The sequence below is a fragment of the Cryptotermes secundus genome, unplaced genomic scaffold (assembly GCF_002891405.2).
Source record: "Cryptotermes secundus unplaced genomic scaffold, Csec_1.0 scaffold310, whole genome shotgun sequence".
Lineage (NCBI taxonomy): Eukaryota > Metazoa > Arthropoda > Insecta > Blattodea > Kalotermitidae > Cryptotermes > Cryptotermes secundus.
Genome location: NW_019734354.1, coordinates 282,249 through 303,217, shown reverse-complemented (window position 1 = coordinate 303,217; position 20,969 = coordinate 282,249). Strand labels below are relative to the sequence as shown.

Genomic DNA, 20,969 nt, shown 5'->3' with positions numbered 1-20,969 from the left:
ATTATTATTATTATTATTATTATTATTATTTCTTCCTTATTCCATTACATCTATAATAGGCAAAAGCCTTAGATACAGAATTGTGTCAATTTATCTTACTAATACTCTTAAGCAATTGTCAAGAAGACTTATAAAATAAGACAATGTATGTTTACATCATAATACAATTTCTCTGTAGCATAATACATTAAAATTTAAGATAAAAGTTTCCATCAAAGGTAACAGAATATTTTGGTCATATAGCTTAAACATATATAACAAATCCAAGATATAAAAACATTACATTTATAAAAATACAAAATTACAATTTCATGATGACCACACATCACTCGTCCCCAGTCCAATAAAACATATAATCAGGCCTCACACAGACAGCCCAAGCTGTCAGGACAACACACACAGGTGGCGGGAGGACCACAGAGGACCACAGTATGAACCTTCACCACTGTGAACACACTAATATTATAAGTGACATGAAAGAATAAGACAGAAGTGTACATTTGAGATACAAAATGTGGACAAAATTAAAATGACTCAGAATTTAAAGTGGTAGTGTTGAACCTTCAAGAATTATTACTAGTTAGTCAGTCATTTAGCCTCTTAGTCAGTGAGGTGAAACTGAAAACAGCATATTTTGAGAATAAATGTTAATGCTTACATTCCTTTAAATCATTTGTTTAAATTGAAACTCCCACTCCATTTGTATTTGTGACTTTTGTATGAATTATTTCTGATGACATCTTGGTTCTCTAAAGGTTTGTAACAATGGTATTTTCATTATACAAATGTTATGTTAAACATTGTCTATTGTCTGGTGTATGTTTGATATACCCAACGTTTCGTACACTAGATTGATCTCTGCCATCGGATATAAGGGTGAAAAATCCCACTCACTTGGGATATCTCTCTCCCTCCCTCCCTTCCTCCCCCTTCCCCTCTCATGGGACCAGTTGTGACCAAGATTTGCTCTTTCTAATGAACACAGCTGTGCATAAGGCTAGCTCATTCTAACAGTCCCAGCTATGAAAGACTTTCTCTTTCCAGTGGGCCCCATGATCAAGACTTGCTCTTTCCAATGGGCCCAGCTGTGGCTGAAACTAACTCTTTTTAATTATCGCTTTCCATTGTGATCGGGACTAGCTCTTTGTGATAGGCTCAACAGTGATCAAAGCTGTTTTTTCTAGTGGGTCCTACTGTAATGAAGACCTGCTCTTTTTCTCAGGCCCACCTGTGATCAAGGGTAACTCTTTCCAATGGGCCTAACTGTTACCAAGACCAGCTCCTTCCAGTAGGCCCAAACTATGATTGAGACTAGCTCTTTCTAATGAACCCAGCTGTGATCAAGGTTGACTCCTTCAGAGCGGCCTAATTGTGACCAAGGCCAGCTTTTTCTAATGGATCCAACAATGGTTGAGACTAGCTATTTCTGATGAGCCCAGCTGTTATCAAGGTCACCCCTTTATAATGAGCCCAAATTAACTAGTTCTTTCTAAAGGGCCCAACTATGACCAAGCCTTACTCTTTTGAAGGGGCCCAACTGTGACTGAGGCTAGCTCTTTTTAAGGGCCTAGCTATGACCAAGCTTGACTCTTTTGAAGGGGCCCAACTGTGATGAAGGCCAGCTCTTTCTGATAAGCCCATCTATAATCAGGATCAGTTCTTTCTAAGACCAAGTATCACTCTTTCGAATGGGCCCAACTCTGACCAAAACCAACTTTTTCTTACTGGCCCAACTATGAATGAGACTTGCTTTTTCTAATAAGCACAGCTGTTACCAAGATCAGCTCTTTCTAATGAGACCATCTGTGTTTAATTATTTCTAATTGGCCCAACTGTGACTAAAACCAACTCTTCCTAATGAGCCCAACTGTGATCTTGATTAGCTCTTTATAAGAGGTCCAATTGGGTGGCATCCTTTCCTCCTTACACCTGATGAGTTACAGTTTCTCAAATGCTGTGTATTCATATACCAAATGCATTTCAAGCAATGGACAGTCTCCACATAATATTTGTGTGATATTAATTTGTTAAAATTTTGTTGGTTTAGTTTAATTACACATAGCATTGCAGGTACTTTCATGCAATGTGAAATTGTCAACCTAACCTTTACACTGTGCCATATTTTTCAGCTGACTCAACAACGCCTGTACCAGGTTCATGTGCAGACCTAACATGTTATTTCGGTGCATCCTGCGAAGAACGTCGTCCTGGTCATGCAGAATGTGTCTGTCGTTCAACATGTGCAGATGAAGACTCTGCCAGCTCCCATGTAGTCTGCGGTAATGATGGACAGACATACGGCTCAGAGTGTCAGCTCAAACTCTTTGCCTGTCGCTACCAGAAGGACATAGTGGTCCAGGCACTTGGACCTTGTAAAGGTTATAACTGACATGATTTATTTTCATACTTACACCATGCATATAACTTCAACCTGTCTGTGTTAGTTATTTCCAATAAAACATGGTTCTGTGTCATTTCTCTTTAGCTGTGTCTGGGGTCTGGACTTTTACTGGATTCAGTATATGGCTGGAAATGGGGGTGAATGCATGCAGACACCATCTCCTTGGCTCCACAGTGTTCTTTTAACAAAATAGTTTTCACTGCATTAAGATATCACAACTATTGTTCCCAACAATGATGCATGTAAGNCATGACTGGCACAAACTGGGCACTTCGGCACTTAAAGGTTAAGATATCACAACTATTGTTCCCAACAATGATGCATGTAAAAATGAATTTTGTGTGGGATGTGTCAGGTTACCCTGAAGATGCGGGCAGCAGGTTCATCCAAAACGTTGGTATTTATCTAGCAGACTATGTGATATCATACCCTGAATGACTATACTAATAGTGCTTGCCTCAAATCTCGTAGAGAATTTCTTAATAGCTCAACAACTACGAGTTTCTCAAGGACAACTCTGCTCAATAGAGCTAGTTACTTAATTACCTTATAATGATCATTTAGTTGTATAATTATTTATTTGTAAATTCCATTGTCTGCTGTATACACATTTTTAACAATTTGGAGGAAAGCTGTCATTAAAAAAACTTCCCTGAATTTCTTGGTTGAGGTATAATGTGGAATTTAGTCAGTTAATCAGAGGCAAGAATAAAAACAAAAGTGTTGAAACATGTTTCAGTTCTGAAGAAGAATAGTAAATTGGACACTGGGAATTTATCTATATAGTAATACAAAATCTGATATTAAAAACAAACTTTATCAGTTTGATTTGTTTCATTCTGGTCCGTCACAATAACAATTACAATTATAAATCACTCCGTCCAATGTGACCTGTAAGTTTTTTACTACATAAAAACTTAACACCCTTACATGTTTCGGTCTCTGTGGACCATCTTCAGAGGGCAAACATCACTACAAATAGGAAACCACTATCACATAATTTGTTTACATGCAAAGTATGTACACTTATATGTTACAACACACAGTACACAGAATAGAACATTTCACAAACACAGCAGTTTCCTGGGAATGTAAAATTTTTAAAAGTTATTTAAAATTTCTTGATGCTAATTAAAAATTTTGCATTGTCAATGATTAAAATTCGTAAACCATGCAGGCTCGTGTTTGTCCTCCCAACCTCTCTCTTATGTGTTTNTTACGTGTAAACAAATTATGTGATGGTGGTTTCCTATTTGTAGTGATGTTTGCCCTCTGAAGATGGTCCACAGAGACTGAAACATGTAAGGGTGTTAAGTTTTTATGTAGTAAAAAAGTTACAGGTCACATTGGACGGAGTGATTTATAATTGAAACTTTATCAGCAATACATAACCTAAATAATTTTAAAATTTCTAGAAAGACAGCTACTACTAAACTTGATAGAAGTACAGTATTAACCAAGTGATGCTGGTAGTTAGACTAAATCTTTTTGGTAAAGATTATTTATAAAAACAAATTTTATCCAAAATACTCAACCTTTTTCTCATCTGACATCAGAGCATCACAATGGGCATTACATAGTCCACCAGTAAACAACATACACACAGTTCTTTCAGTCACAACATGACCGACTATAACAGTTGGTGGTTCAGTGATTTGACACTCATATAGAAAATAAATGTTTACAGAAACTTCATAAATTTCAGTAATAGGAATTATTTCAATATTAAAACCACATGTTATTCTGAACAATCTCAAGTGCAAGAAGTGAACAGAGGCTTTGAAATAAGCAATTGCCATCTGTAGCTATACTTTCCACAGTTTTCACAGTATATGCTCATTATCAGCAATGGAAATTTGTTGAGACAGCCATGCCAGCTTAAGCATAGGTACTTCTCACTGCTGTCTGTAACTCAGGTGCTCCAGCTGTGGGTCCAGACCCCCACAGGGTCATGACATAATGTAACAGGGGTTTTCAAATACTCAAAGAATTATTTAAAATCTGCTTGTATCCATCCACAGCTTTGGCAAGTCAGTGAGATTTAACAATTTATGTGCAGCCATCAAAATATTTCACAATTTCTTTTTGAGACAGTGGAGGAATATTTTTTGGTTTATTGTAGGTGGAAGGAGATTGTGAAGCTACTTAGGTCCCTTCTGCCACTGTACAGCCAGATATAGACCTGCAACAGTGTGCAGAACTGCACTACTTGTGTCTGTATAGGAATATTGTATAGCGTACTCTACATGTAGAGAGGCTGTAAAACTATTTAGACTCCTGCTGCCACCAAACAACCTTATCGGGATCTACGACAGTGTACAAAACTGCACTTCTCCGGCTTACCAGCAGACTTGGGGCGGGAAGTTGCATAAAACTATGTATTATTTTAGGGGGCCACGGTACTACAATGTTTGAGAAATCCAGCCATAACTAGTGACAACTCCGAATGCTACAAGGTGACAGAATGGAAAACCTATAGCTTTTATATATGTGGATGCAAATATACAATAATGTTGTGACATTATATAGTAAGGACTGTGATAAATGGAATTTCTTTGTGTGTTTTAGAGGACATGTTTCCTGGCACTGAGTGGCCACTGCGCCGTTCCACTTCCCATCGCTTCACAGAACCTGAGGATGTTAGTTCGCCATTGTACAAGTCAACACGGCATCTTCTGGTACCAGACCCTCCAAACCAGCGTTACTACTACAACAGTCACAACGAAGATGAAGCAAACAGCCTCACATCTCAATCTCTGCACCACCTGGGTCCAGGATATATGCACAGCAGCAATGGTAGGAACTGCCCTTCTAGTATTTAACCTAGCTGAAGTTTTCTTAATACCTCCTGGCCAAGAGAGTGCCTGAAAATCAAGTGCAACACTATATCCTTCACCATTCATTGAGGCTGTGTCCTCCAAGTAATCTGGTAGATGTTTGCCGACATTTTTGAGGGACATACTGCTTCATTGCTCAGTGTAGAACCTCAGATTTCATTTGTTATTTTGGTGAGTGAAGATATTTAATGATACTGTCAGTATCTTTTATTGTATAGCATCAGATATTATGCTGATAGTGAATGATGTGTGGGAACTGCTTACACTGAATCACAAATCACAGCAACAACTCACTGCCAAAGTTGCAATCATCACTAGGAAACATTCGCTGCTACACAACTCATAGATCATATACCCATGGAAGCAGTTCATTACAATGCAATAACAGAACAGTGGAACCAGGTGTTCTCTTTACGGTTAGAATGAAACTACTTAAAGTGGATGAATACAGGAACCACTAGAGAGAGCCCAACATGGGAAAAGCCTATCAGCCTATCTGCCTTGCTACCGGCAAACTGCAACATGCAACCTGCAATCTACACCAAAAGTAAAAGCAGTTTTGAGAAAACATTCCTTTCTTTTAGACAATCTTGAACAAGAAAAGCACCAGATAAATGTTCACCTGCAGAAATTTTTCTAAACTCCTCATGTATTCATATTTTATAAATTCTGGAAAATTTCTAATGTACAGATAGTCCTCATTTTAGGAAGATTCACATTACGAATTTTCAGTTAGGCAAATACATATAACAAAGTACGCATTCTTGCTTTGGCTTGTCTTTTGAACTTGAAGTGGCTTATTGAATATTCCTTGTGAACAGAAACCATCATCTTTCCTTCAGTCTCTATAAGATGTCCTCGTCTGTTTTCATCATTCATACTATCACATGTAGGGGGGTTTATGCATGACTTACAAGATTGGTTTTGTATTGGATGATTGGATTTATTGCACCTTATGCATTCACACAGTTTGGGACTACAGGTAATAAGGCACAATCGCCATTCTACATACTTTACAATTCATCAATACACATGTACTAGGATTCTCAGTCTTCACTGGTCATATCCTGGCAACAGATTTATGACAGTCTCGCTGTAACTTCAAATCACAAATGGAGTCTCCTTTGCATGGTCTAATTCATTTCTTGTCATTTCTTTACAGTCCCTTTGACTGCCATCTTCAGAACTTGACCCAGTTCTCCACAACAACTGACTCAAATGAACTCTTCTTCAACTGAACCCTGTCAACTTCTGACCACAAGTAACTTTCCCTTGGGACATCTTGTTGTGCACCCTCAGGGCAGACCTCATGGAAAACACCATCTTCTATTTTCCCATATTGTTTTAGGCATGTTTACTGATCTGTTGCCTAGGAACAGATGTCCTATTGTTGCACACAGAAATGTGTTTACCAAGTCGTTGCCTAGCAATGGGTCTATATGTCACAGTACTTTACCAACTACATCAAGACTAATTATGTTGATAGATGATGCAGCCTTACAATCTGTCCAGAGATCTGATGAGTTCTTCTGTTCATGCAGATGTTCACTATGCAGCAGGCTACCGTCCAACTCCAGCCACAATCCGGGTGATAACAGCACTGTTAGGGGATTTGTGCACCATTGATTCAGACTGTGGAGTGAAATATAGTCGCTGTGTTGGTGGGGCCTGCATGTGCAAGGATGGACATGCTGAGACACCTGACCGACAAGAGTGCCTAGGTGAGATTGTGCATCAGTTAGTGAAAAGTAACCATAATATAAAAATATTACATGTTTTTGATGTTATAATTAGAGTACTTCTATGAATTCACTAGGCCTATGACATAGTAATGTCCTAACTATCATATTTTTCTGAATATAAGATGAATTTCATCACCATCATGACACACTTTGAAGAGTTAAGTCATAAATATCTATTCCTGGAGTCCAACAGTGGTCTTGGTCTCTCCACTCTGGCACCCATAAGTTCCATCATCCACCTGTTTGGTAAGAGAATGCTAACTGTGGAAGTAATATAAATTTCTTTTTGTCTGTCATTCAACATCTGAACATTATTCTTCATCTTACGGTTGTGGATGAAGTACTTCAATGAAATAAATATTTGTCAGAACAAGTCTGGAATACCCAGTGTTCGTAGCAAGAGTCGGACTAATAGTACTGCCACAGGCAGGTTTCTTATGTAACAGAAAGCATAGTTAGAGCTGGCAGGAAGTGAATGATAAGTAGAGGGCTCTTTTGTAGAATACTATGACATTGTAGTATGTAACAACTTACATTCCTGGGTCTGAACATGAAATGCTGAGTATATCTTTCTGTCTTGAAAAGAGGGGATTCAGTTAGATACAATGTTAAATTGATTTGCAAAGGCTGAAAATCTCTTCATGCCCCATATGGTCTTTAACCCCTTGAAGACTTCTTTAAATAGAACCCTACCAGCCCTTGCATTTACATTTAAATGGCAGTGTAGTCCTTTTGTTTCAGTATGGTTGTAGGAAATATCTTCATCTAAAAACATCTTTTGTGTATATCTATGAGAATAAATAAAATATGTTCTTTTGTCAGCGAAAGATACAGAAAGCATAAAATTGTGATTCATTAATGGCAGGATAAAATACTAGCACATTTTAAGCCCAGATTTCAAAAGACCTTGGAAATGTTTTACTGTTACTTGGACAATGCTGATGGCTATGTCTCAAAAACAGCTTTCCTCAGCAATTGCTTAAGCACCTAGCTGATGCAGAAGTCAAAATGAGACACGTTTTAATGATATTGTAGCCAACACTCCTCCGGTTCACCCAACAATAGAGTTCAGAGCCTGTGCATCACAGCCTTGTCAGCACGGTGGAATGTGCCTTGATGTGTCTCATGGTTCCTTCACCTGCCAGTGTAAGCCTCAGTGGACAGGGTCTCAGTGTGAAGATCCAGTTGTTCAACGAGGTAATGATCTGTTATCTGAAACTTATCATGTCATTATGATAGACTTGATAAATGATAAATCAGTTACTTAAAACAGATTATCTGTTACGGAAGTGAAGAGAATACCATTACAGGGTATTCAAAGATGGGTTCTGTTTGCTGGGATATAATGCTGTGTAGTCCAGTGAAAGTCAACATATTGCCTCCAGCTTCAGGGTCAAAGAGTAAGGCAAGCAAGAAACCAGCATGAAGCAAGCAGCAAGCAGACTTTCACCAGATCGTGATGCTTTACACACCAGAAAATATAACTCTTCATAGTCACTGCTGTGAGAACCTCAAATCCAGCAAAATATTCATTGTGTGATACCCTCTTCCCAATTGAGTTACTTATGTATTACTGCAATCCTGTCATATTGGGTATTTTTGCAGTACTAAAACTCATTAGAACTTTGCTGAGTGGATTTTGGCCTGCTCTGTTACAAGTATCTCTCAGAGACAGACAAAGATATGGTTGTATGTTTGGATTTCTGCTGTTTGTTCATGTATTGCCCACAAGATGAGGGAATTTAAAAGCATCGCATAAGAAACAGTTGTGCAGTGACTGTTAAGAAGCGCCTAGTGAAAACACAAATAATTACATCATGACCCTGGAAGGATTAAGTAATTATCATAAATCAGTAATTTGGATATATAATTTGCCAGTATAAAAAATAAGATGCATACAAATATAAGGTGGAAATGTCTCTTAAAAGCAACCAGTTATGATACAGAGACAAGATGGGAGGATGTGCTCTATGATGAGCTGCTCTTCACACTAAGAATTTAAGTGAACTTTATTTTAAAAACTTATCAGAAACAGTCAAATTATATCATAAAGTATTATTTATATAGCTTATTTGGTCTCCCAACATGTTTTGACATTTGGTTTTCCAATATTTTTTGACATTTAATTGTCATCTTCAAGGGTGTCAGTTCAATAAATACACTAGTAAAGTTTTTAACCACCATCCAGTGTGGACAGTGGTTAAAAATCTTATGTACAATTACTAGCATGATGGACCAGGATGAACCAAGTTAACACTAGTAAGAACTTGCTGAAGGTTATTTCACACTGTTATGTATGAGGTTTAAAAGTTATTGAAAAGCTATTATGACAAATGAGAAGACAGCATTCTACAAAATAAACACTTTGTATGCCATTCAACAGTCTTGATAATCAAGTTTCATGTAGAAATTTATGGTAGTACATTAAAATGATTATATGAGGCTGTAATAAATGTATTTGATCTCTTAGGGACTGTTTTAAGAGAGGCAAGTAATAAACATATTGCTTTATGCCTCACTATTTTTATTTTATTTCAGCCTCATTAATTTTTTCTGTATTTTGTTTGTTGTCTCTAGCCTGGCTGAAAGTGTACTGTTAAGCCAGTGGTGTACTTATCTAGTTTGGGGAATAAATCAGTATTAACAACATAAGGTCCATATGTATGTACCATGTAGAAGGTCAAATAAGCAGTTATTATTTTTGCATCTGTATTATATTCTTTGCAGAAAATGTTGGCACATTCATTGACAGTTATGCAGAAGTCTGGTAACTCCTTCAAACAAAAAAACAAACTCTGTGATTTTAGTCTGCAAGCGAACTATACTGACCGAGCGACCACCGCTTGTTGGCGAAGTTTAGTGCCAATTCCAGCTCTTAAACTAATTGCCATAAATTTGTTCCTGAAACTGGAACATCAAGACTGCTGAACAGCATAAAAATACTTTAATACTTCATTTTACATCCTGGTATCTTCTCATTCGTGGGACTAACTTTTGAATAGCTTTTAAGTTTTGCTAATGTATTTATTGAACAGATACCATTGAAGATGATATTTAAGTGTCAGAATGTATCATGATACCAAGTTAATTAAGTAATACCTTTTGTTGAATTTTGACTGTCTTCAGATAAGGCTTTGAAATTACTGTGGATTACAACAGTACACTATACAAAGTTAAAATATGATGAAGTTGGTTGATTGGTTTCAAATGGCTGCATTTGGGATCATTAAACCCATTTTGCTGCTTGCTTCTTAATAGAGAGCACTCAAGTTCTTGCTTTGTTGCATCACCTTGTTAAGATTAGGGCATTGAAGGAGGTGATGAAGTTGTTAGTATTAATTCACATTAATAATAGTATTAATGCATTGTCTTATATATTGCAGCCTATGATATTCCTGCCTTTGATGGGCACTCTTATGTGCAACTCAAACGACTGAAGGCTTACAACAAGCTGAGCTTGGAGGTGGAGTTTAAAACATATGCTAATGATGGCATCATACTGTACAATCAGCAGAAGGAGGATGGAACTGGTGACTTTGTATCTATTGGTTTAGTAAATGGGTGAGTGACTCTTCCTCTGTGACCATATCCATGGCACAGATTCTTCAGCAGTTTATGGAACTTGCTGCTCTTTTCCTCTAGGATGTAGTAGATAGTTATCACTCCAAGATTGAGGGAGCAGGTTCCTCCAAGTTGTTGGTATCTGTTTGCCCAACCCATGTCACATTCAAGAATACAAAATTCTTAATACTCCCTGGCATGAGAATCTCAGCTTTCATCTATTTCTGCTTTTATGAAACCTGGAATTTCAAAACATTTATAAAAACGTACAATTGGATTGTATCTTGATGTAGGTGAATCTAGTCCTTTTGTTCACATCTTACTTCTTTAAGTTTCATTTTCCACTTAATTTCTTCCAGGTACAAATATACTTTTCAGCATTTTATTCTTTAATATACTCACTCTGTGCTCTTCCCATAAATTGAATGACAAAGTTTCATACCTATATAGAATAACAGACAAACTTATAGAGATCGCAGTCTTTTGAGATGTAGTACTTGGTACCTTGGTATGAGTATATAGGTCGTTATATTTTGGAGGAACCTGCTTCTACCCCAAAGACAGATGCAGCAGGTTCCTCCAGAACAGTGGTATCTGCATACAGTGCTACATGGCATGACATCCCAGAAGTCCATCATCATCATCATCATCATCATCATCATCATCATATTCACTGCCATTTGAAAGTCAGATCTCATTTAGGCTAAATTATAGTTGCATGTATTTGGTTGTTTTCATTACGTTCTTAGACAAAAAGCAAATGCAATATTATTATGATGGACAGACTGGAGTCTGCTTGTGTATTCTGGGACATAACATTTGCTTTACACACAGCATAACTGTTCAACTGCCATTTTAATAGTGTTCGTGATGGAACCCAGCGGAGAAGACTGCGTGTGGCAGGATCTGAAGCAGAAAAATGGGTTTTCTCAAACATGGGCCTGCCATAATAATTCTCCATGGATTGACAAAATGCTAATGGAAGCTTTGCTGATACTTTGGACTATGCGTGAAGGAAAAATATTTTCCTGATTCAGAGTCTCTGTATGGTGTCACAGATGCAGAAATCATTTTGAATCACTACAAAATTATTTGTTCAGCACTTATCCTGCAACATCATATAACGAGGACAATGCGCAACAAATTCAGAAGGTTGTGCACTCAGATTATCATTGCATGGTACAGATAACTCCAGAGAAATTCGGAATGTTAGGGTGTTCCACGACAGTTATTTGTTTACTAACTAAAAACTCCCTCACAGACAATGCCGTGTGAGCAGGTCCTTTGGGACCATTTTTGCACACACCTTCCTCATGTCAAGATATTCAGTTAAGATTTTCCTGACTGTTTCTCTGTCAATGTTTGCTTGCTCTGCTATGTTCCTGACAGTCAGCCAACGATACTCACGCACAGTTTGACAGACTTTTGCAATACATTGAAACAAAGGTAACTATAACCTTACCATTAGTACATTAGTAGGGAACAAAGTTTTGTTTAACAATGCAGAAGGGCCCATCAGTAACACAGAAATAGAATCAAGCTACTGAGAAAACATTCCAGTGTTAGGTTTAGGAATGCCAATTTGTTTTATACTTAGCAAGTTTGTTGGTGTTTATAGCCAAATGCTCATGACCCACGGTGTGAAAGATCAAACTTACTGCAGTGAGATTTATAACTTTACTGACGCCAAGGGAAAAAAAAATTTACATTTTCACTGATCTGTTACCCTTCCCCTTTCAACTTATTTCCCTGTGTTCCCTTCCAATCTAGCCATTTAATTGAAACAGGTACTGATAATAATATGTAATCACATGATAAACTTCAACATTAACTCTTTTATCGAGTTGATTTGGTGGTGAGGGGGGAATACAGCTGTACCTGGAAAACAGGAAGCCTCAAACACCATCATCCCCACCATCCATGGGACTTCTTTCTGTGAACTCAATAGAAGTTGAGAAATATCTCGTTTTTGTTGGCAGATATGTTGAGTTCCGCTACAACCTGGGGAATGGGCCAGTAGTGATCACATCATTAGACCGCGTGGAGATGAAAAAGTTCCACCGTGTGGTGGTAAAACGTTACCATCGTGATGGCATGCTCAAACTGGATGATTATGAAGATGTTGCAGGACAGTCACAAGGGTCTTTGAAAGCCCTTGACTTGGTGGAAGATGCCTACGTAGGATATGTGCCTACAAATGTCTCCAAGTGAGTTTGATTTGTGGAAAACACGTACAAAATATTCCAGTTATATGCATGAAGTTCTTCAGCTTTTTTGTTCCAGACAAGACCTCACTATATCTGTTGCTTGCTAATGTTAATTCTAATAAAAAAGAAAATATAATTTTTCTTTAAGTTTTGGCTATTTCTTGCTTCAAGTATTATGTTTTTTGGACATTATCCAGCATCCTGTCTATTTTCTAAAAACCAGTCTGTTTCTTTTTAGAGAAGGATACTAACTCAGTAAATTCCACATGAAACATGTTTTATATTATTTATTATCTTTCACGCATTTTTAGTGAAATTATAAAATTAATTAAAAAAATTACTTTTTGTATGTAGACTTGTCCTCTGTTTCAGGATTGTGTTCCCTTCATTTAAATATGACAGTACACACAGAGCACTATGCAATTGTGACCATTATTAAAAAAATTGTTAAAATGAAAATTGCGCCTATTAGAGAAAATTTTTGTTGTCTTCTTAAATTTTGAAATTTTTCCAATTCATCATCTCAGTTTCATATCAGACTGAAATAATCATTCTCACATATGCCTGGTTATATGTAAGATTTCAGTCTGAATAAAGTTTAAAGTTTGAAAGCTAGTTTCACTTCAAAGTTTAGATGAAGTTTGAAAACTTGTTGATTTATTTTAATATGCTTTTGTTTGTGTAGTTTTGCTGTTCCTATCTTTTATATTGCTTTAACAGTTAACTATTGCCTCTCATTAAATTCGTTTATTTTCAGTTAACATGTCTCTATGCCTATTTGTACCCACAGGGTGTTCGAGAATATTGGAACAGCAATGGGCTTGATGGGCTGCATTCGAAAGCTGAAGATCGGTCGTCGTCTTGTTGAGTTACATGAGGGTCAAGACGTCATGGTGGAACACGTAGTAGGAGTTCGAGAATGTGGAGAGAACCCTTGTTCCAGTCTTCCTTGCTTGCATGGTGCTACCTGTCATGCCATAGATTCAGACAAGTTCCGGTGTGCATGCACTCCAGAATTTTCAGGTCGGAATAATGTTAAGCTTTTTGGTAATGTTGTGACACACTGCTTAAAACTACCATTTTGAACTCCAAACTTTGAACTCTGTCCAACAGGAACAATGAATGGAGTCAATGATAATGGTCTTAAACAGAGAAATGTTGCAAGCTTGAGGCTGTCATGGTGGTAACATTTTATGTATTCTGAGATTTGATGCTATGTAGCGCAGTGATCACTTACCAACATTTCAGAGGAACCTCCTGTTATAGATGTGTGCACGTTTGTTCCTTTTATGTTGAACATTGTATTAAAATATCAGAATTTATTTAGAGTATTGTTTGCTGCAGGAGATTTGTGTCAGGAGCGTGTGGACCCTTGTCTTTCCCAGCCTTGTACTGCTGGATCAACATGTGATGCTCTTCCACAGGGAGGCTTCATCTGCATGTGTCCACCTGGCAGGAAGGGGAAATTGTGCCAAGACTGTAAGTGAACACTATAGCAATTCTGTGCCATGGGCTCTTTTTCCTGGTATTTTTATTTTCTCATAGATTCTGGTTGCTTTCTACCAGGAGTGTAAACCTTAAAAGTATAAGTGTTAGATCAGTTCAGTATGCATTTCAGGTTGAAGGAAAATGACATAAATGATGGTATGAAACCATTCTCTTTGTGACCTAATGATGGTTTTATGTTTTGAAATTCAGAATGAATGGCAAACAACTCTTAAAATGCACATATTTAAAGATGCTGATGCTCAGCTTCAAGGTTTATAAAACTGTATACTTCACATTAGAATAAGTGCCAAAATGGCATCCCAGAGCCTAAGAAAAGAACCAAGGCACTGCCTTTAACTTTTCTGACCTAACTTCAGTCTTAGTTTCTGTGCCTCCAGCTGTGATCAGTTTATTTTTAGCTTTTTCCCATCTAGGCAACAGTGTACAACCCATTTCTGAGGTACGGCACAGGAGGATGCATTCCTTTACTCCCAGTGATAAGACAGTCATGACAAGAATGGGCAGAAGAAGGGGTCCAGTGTAATTTATGCTCCCAAAGCTTTATCTTTTCTAGGGGTTCAGATTTCAGTACATTAGCAGATAAAATCTGCAAACAGATCTGACAGAGGATCACACTTAAGAGCGCTCTGAATGGAAATCCATTATCATAATGAGAGACCTCCAGTGCCCTCTTGTCATACATTTTAGAGGCTCATAAATTCATACCTATAATAGCTCAAGATTTTCATGACAGTAATTTTACAGATTGTGGTCTTGTGGGTTGTGACACTGTGTAGTCAGGTAGGCATATAGCAGTGGTTTGGTTACATAGCGAAACTGCAAAGGAGGTGGCCTCTCAGACTCAAAGGAATGGAGAAGGCAGAATCCATTCACATTTTGGAAGGCCAGCTATATCTCCTTTACTCCCTGTGGAGCCAAGTGACCACCTTCCTTGCAGCCTTCAGGTTGTTATTCACATGTCAGGAAGTGACAGAAATGTATAACTTAGCAGGAAGGCACATTTTACATCTTCATTGCATATTGTGGCTTTACTAGGCAGTGACCGTGAAACAAATGAGACAACCTCCATTGCTAGACAAAGTTTCATAAATATGCAACAGTACTGGAGCTATTGTTAGGCAGTGGCCCATGCATAACCATGGAAATAATGTTGGAAGCGGTGTTTTCTATGAGTCCACTCCAAGGCTATATCATTCAACTGACTGAGTTAGTGCAGCAGAACCCCATGTGGAGGCATGTTTGAATACCACTACTGTAGCCCTGCGTGTTGTAGGAGGTGATGAGAATGAAAACCAATTGCCTGGGGCATAAATGGGCCACCCTACTCCTGGGGGATATGTGTATGGGGACCTGGTCCTCCAGGGTGGGGGAATCTCGAATCTGAGACAGTAAAATATGGTCATGAGTCCTGCAGGACTTGGACCCAAGAATGACTGTGCTAGTAAAGGCCAGTAGCAATTGTAAATGACAGACCCATCCTGTCATCAGACAAACTGATTGGTGGTAAACTGCCAGTCGTATAGTAACTGTGACAGTGCAGTGCAGTGTAAGAGCTAGTTAGTGGAGTGGAGCAAATTGGTTGGAGAGAGAGAGTGAGAGAGAGTGAGTGAGTTAGAGGACTGCTGCGCTTCATTCGTTGTGAGCTGTTGCTGTTAGAAGCTAGTAGCTGAGGCACAGGGATAGTTTGGGAACCCAGAATGAGAAAAACGTCTGCCATCGGAAGCCATTGCCGGGCAAGGACTGGTGAAAACACAGCAGAATGAGAAGACTTAGTACATGCTGCAGTGAATTGCAAAGTGTGTGAATTAGTGATAGTGCTATAGTTACTTGTAGTTCCAATCTGTAAGTGGTCAGTTAATTCAATTACTCATCCAAACCCCATCTGTAGTTTGTAGCTACTTAACTTGATGGGATCTTAAAAAGATAAGATGGGATGGTTTGGATTGGATTGATCTGGCTCAGGATAGGGACCAGTTGATGACTCTTGTGAACATGGTAATGAACCTTTGGGTTCCATAAACTGCTGGGAAATTCTTGAGTAGCTGCAGATTTGGCTTCTCCTCAAGATGGGCTCAGCTCCATTAGTAAGTAAGTAAGTAAGTAAGTTAGTAAATAAGTAATTAACTTGATATCCAGTGTACGATGAGAATGACTTTGTGACAAATGAATAATTACAAGTGGTTTTGTGGCAAGTGACAGATATAGTCCATTGAATCAATGGAACAGGATGCTGCAATGCATTCTTATAGAATCATGACATATCAGTGTCCTGTAGATTTAACAATACGAATGTAAAAATAGTTTAGAACTTTGTGCGCTTCACCATCTATATGTAATTCACTTAGCTTTGTCAACACTGTAATATATTACTCTGTACACTGTCACATCTATGTTATAGCCTAGCTTTACAACAGCATATTTATGTCTGCAATAAATTAATATCATGACCAGTGAGGAATGCAGAATCACAAAGAATGCTTTATTCTATAAGAATTGTTGTGACAATTTGCTTCCTTCTATGACAGTGGATGCTGAATTACATNGACAAAATAGACACCTATTGACTGGTTAACTGACACACTGCTGGCAAACTCGTAACTTGAGAACTGACTATGAATAGTCTTCGCCGGGGGGGGGGAGTGGTGTCCTGCGTAGCACGACACGTCACAATATCATGACCAGTGAGGAATGCAGAATCACAAAGAATGCTTTCTTCTATAAGAATTGTTGTGACAATTTGCCTCCTTCTATGACAGTGGATGCTGAATTACACGAAGTTTTCATCCCAGAGTTTAATGGAGATTCTTACCTGGAACTGCCACGACTTGAGGGGGTTGGTCGTGCCTTCTCACTTGAAGTGTGGTTTCTGTCTCGGGAGCCAGATGGAATCCTGCTGTATAATGGCCAGCTCACTAATGGAAAGGGCGATTTTATCTCTGTACATCTTGTTAATGGATACATCCAGTTCCAGTTTGATTTGGGCAGCGGTGCAGCCAATCTCACGTGAGTTTCTTTTGCAATACATACAGAGGGACCAAAAGAAGTGTATACACACTTTAATACAGGTTATCTATAGATATTTTGTAATTATGCGACCTAGTTATCTATCTTTGGGCGTTCTTTTAATTACTACAGATCTGAAGAGCCTGAATTCTGACAGGAATCATCTGAGAGATTTGCAAATATCATATGCTCAGCCATGTGCTTAGATAGAGTATGGATTTATGTACACATGTTTAAACACTGTCCAACTCTTCTATTGCATTTGCAACACTCACGCCCACCCAAAAGTACAGATGAAGCATTTATATGGTCCAAGATTCAACATAATGAGAAAATGTAAGAAAGAAAAATAAAGTAATTTCAAGATGTAATACTTTATTGCAAAGATCAGAACAATGGTGGGGAAATTGGGGGGTTTTCCCCTGTCATATAGAGAAATGATTGAAGTCCTGCAATAACAGAATTTAAAAATATCTACAAATGAGTTTGATGGAGGGATGATACTATTGTAATTTTAATTGTTCCGTGTGGTTGTTATTCACGGTGTGGTAGAGAATATGGAATGTTTTTGTTTATGAATACATTCTGTTTTATTGATAAACAAATATAATTTACATATTACTATGTGGTATGAAGACTTATATGAATACAAAGATGGTACTGTGATGCAAAAACATTCATTAGGTGAGTAATATTATGAAATAAACATATTATCTCACAGTTGCTCAGTTGCTCAGTTTACATTTCATTTATGAAATCTGAAAAAAGGCTTTGTTGTCTTCTTCTGATATTGAAGGACACTGACATGAAGCAACCGGTTTAAGTGAACCCAGCTGCATGTATTGGAATCTTTCCATATTTTGCAGCTCACCAGAACCCATTCTTCTGGGACAGTGGCATGCAGTCAAAGTGAGTCGGCTTAACCAGGAAGGAGTTTTGCAGCTGGATGGGGGGCCACCTACCAAAGGAACATCTGGACCACCTCTGAATGAACTGAACCTAGAACTGCCCCTTTATATTGGGGGAGTTATGTGAGTGTAATAATTATGGTCATCTTTTTGTCTGACTAGTAATTCTCACAGACCTTGCCTCTTTCATCTTATTGTCTTTCTGCCCTTAATTCTGTCCCTATCTCTCCCATAGTCCCACATTTTCCTTTTCCTGGTATCCCAAGTTAGCCTGTTTCATATCCCTTTTTGGCCCTTCATTATCTTTGCCCCACCTCCTTGAGTCCCTCCTTCTTGTCCTCTTCCTGTTTTCTTTGAATTCCTTCGTTCTCAAGCTCCTGACCCCCTTAACCCACCCTATCTTGTTGAGCTTGCATCTTTTTTCTTCTGGTAACCTCTTCCATTCACTATCTTCTTTCTTGTTCTGCAGATTCTCTCAGCTTTGTACATTATTCCCTTAATCCTTTCATCTACCATATGTTTTCCTGGTTCTGGTAATTCTCTCCCTTACCACTCAAATGCAAGTCTATTATCACTCTCCTATAAGAGGGTGTTCAGTTGAGACAGAAATGTGGCTACAGTTTACTTCATGACCAGTGCGGAGAGAAGTCTTCCCAACTTGCAGTGCCGAAGCTCTTTACACACATGCACACACACACACACACACACGCGTATTTTCCACTGATGGAATCAGAGACTGTGAGCTAATACTCTTTGACAATTTATTTCTAATCCAGGTCTTTAATGGAAGTTAACCGGGATGCTCGGATAACAAGAGGTCTCAATGGGGCTATCCAGCGTCTCATAGTTAATGGCCACACATGGCAAAACCTAGCAGAAAGAGCAGGCTCTGAACATCAAAAAGGAATATCCCGCTATGATGGACCCCCATGCGCCACTTCCCCTGAGGCTAATCCATGTCTCAATGGTGGAATCTGTCAGCCCATGTTGGCAATGTATGTCTGCAAGTGCCCCCTAAAGTACAATGGAAAACACTGTGAGAATCGTAAGTACACAAACACTGTAACTGATTTTATGTCATGTTCAAAGTTTATCTTATACATGTTACAAGCCAGAAGGTTGCAAGTTCAAGTCCCAATGAGGTCACTGGATTTTTTCATTTGACCTAATCTTTCCAACAGCACTAGGGCCCTGGGGTTGACTCAGCCTCTAACAGAAATGAGTACCAGAAATTAATTAAATAATTTTCCTGGGGAGTAAAGGGCAGCCAGTGCATAAGGCTGACAACCTTACCGCCATCTTTGAGCCGATTGTCTAGATAATGTGGGACCCTCAACATCTCACAACCCCATGGGCCTTCACGGCCTGTTACAGGGATAGCTTTACTTTTTTTTTCTTTCTTTACGTAAAATAACAGAGAATATTAATGTCCTTCCAGCTATTAAATATCACTTGCCATGAAGCAAGGAAGATGTCTGTGTTATATTCATACAGACTGCACGGTATCTGTGCCATCTGCAGCAGATTTTGGGATTCCTTTCATGTCCTGTGTTATGTCATCCCTTTCCATGTCATCATATGAGATGGTGATAGTTGCAAGAGTCAGACTAGTTGACTGCACAATAGCCTACATAGTCTTCTTACAGAAATTCATAGCTATTCATGTAATTAAATATGCCTCTGTTGTTATAGAATCAAGACAATCACCATCATGATCATTAAAGAACAAAATTACACAACCTGTTTTCCCAAGATTAGTTTTAATATTGTCACTGTATTGCTACCTTCTCTTCAGGTTTCTGAAACAAATTATTTACGTTGATCTTATTCTCATATGCTGCTACTCATCTCATTCTTCATAATTTGACAATTTTTAAGTGTAAAATGTGAGTCTTAGTTACTTCTTCTTTCTAGGCCAGAACATTTTTCTCAAATCTTTATTGTCAAACACCTGTTTGTAGTGACTCTAAACACAGATGTTAGCAAGTAAGTATGCAATGATGTGACACAGATATTTTGTACTCATTGTCATTACTTCATAATATTTGTTCCAGGCATTGACAGCATAGATATGGAGAGACCTGTTAGATTCACAGGAGAGACATTCTATCAGTATCCCAATAAAGTTGGAAAAAGGTAAATATCCTTAAAATATTCTCTCATTGTCTTCACTTTATTGTCACATGTAGTGACAATAAAGAGAAAATGACAAGATAATGTTAACAGTGTAACAGGATTCTGCAATTTAATATCCTCAAAGTATATGTTGATAATTCTTGTCTCTTCAGTGCTTCCATTCTGTTTTCTGTAATTCTGTAAACACATTTCCTTAAACATTGTCTCCCAAACACTTTGTAATTTTCCATAATTGGAAATTTATGGATTGGATTTAATTGGATGTATGACTTGGAACTCAGATTTCATGCTTACACATTGTTGTAGTGCTCCAGTGGCTCAAATCATAGTTATTAGAAATCTACAGTAAAATATTAATTCATTTAATATTTTAGATCATTAAATCTATGTTGTTTGAGATCCCATTATTGATTTTGTTACAGAAAGAATAGAACTATAAAAAACTAGGGGTTAAAATATTGACAGTTTGTCTGGGCCTGAAGCTCAAGGAATGTAATCCTGTCTGTCTCATGTTAATAACGAATTTGACTTATGATTTATCTACTAGAGCTCAGTTTTTGAGATTACATTAAGTCATAAGTCGGGCATATGACTGTAACAAACTTCACTGACAGTTTGCACCCTCCATACGCTGTCTAAAAGAGCATGCCATAACAAATCTGTAC

The 20,969-nt window shown here is 38.0% G+C and overlaps 1 protein-coding gene across 6 annotated transcripts in view; it reads left to right on the top strand.

The window, feature by feature from the left end:
* Positions 1-20,969, top strand: part of LOC111868839 (agrin) — a 922,237-nt gene that overhangs the window by 889,521 nt on the left and 11,747 nt on the right. For 5 of the 6 annotated variants that reach the window (XM_033753190.1, XM_033753193.1, XM_033753192.1 and 2 more), the window contains 12 exons: positions 2,130-2,378; positions 4,970-5,197; positions 6,780-6,959; positions 8,016-8,177; positions 10,364-10,541; positions 12,521-12,748; positions 13,539-13,771; positions 14,093-14,227; positions 17,014-17,260; positions 18,127-18,291; positions 18,945-19,213; positions 20,223-20,304. In XM_033753190.1, the coding sequence (XP_033609081.1) occupies positions 2,130-2,378; positions 4,970-5,197; positions 6,780-6,959; positions 8,016-8,177; positions 10,364-10,541; positions 12,521-12,748; positions 13,539-13,771; positions 14,093-14,227; positions 17,014-17,260; positions 18,127-18,291; positions 18,945-19,213; positions 20,223-20,304 (2,356 nt within the window). The remainder of the gene's footprint in view (positions 1-2,129; positions 2,379-4,969; positions 5,198-6,779; positions 6,960-8,015; positions 8,178-10,363; positions 10,542-12,520; positions 12,749-13,538; positions 13,772-14,092; positions 14,228-17,013; positions 17,261-18,126; positions 18,292-18,944; positions 19,214-20,222; positions 20,305-20,969) is intronic. The other variant, XM_033753191.1, reaches the window with a different exon arrangement.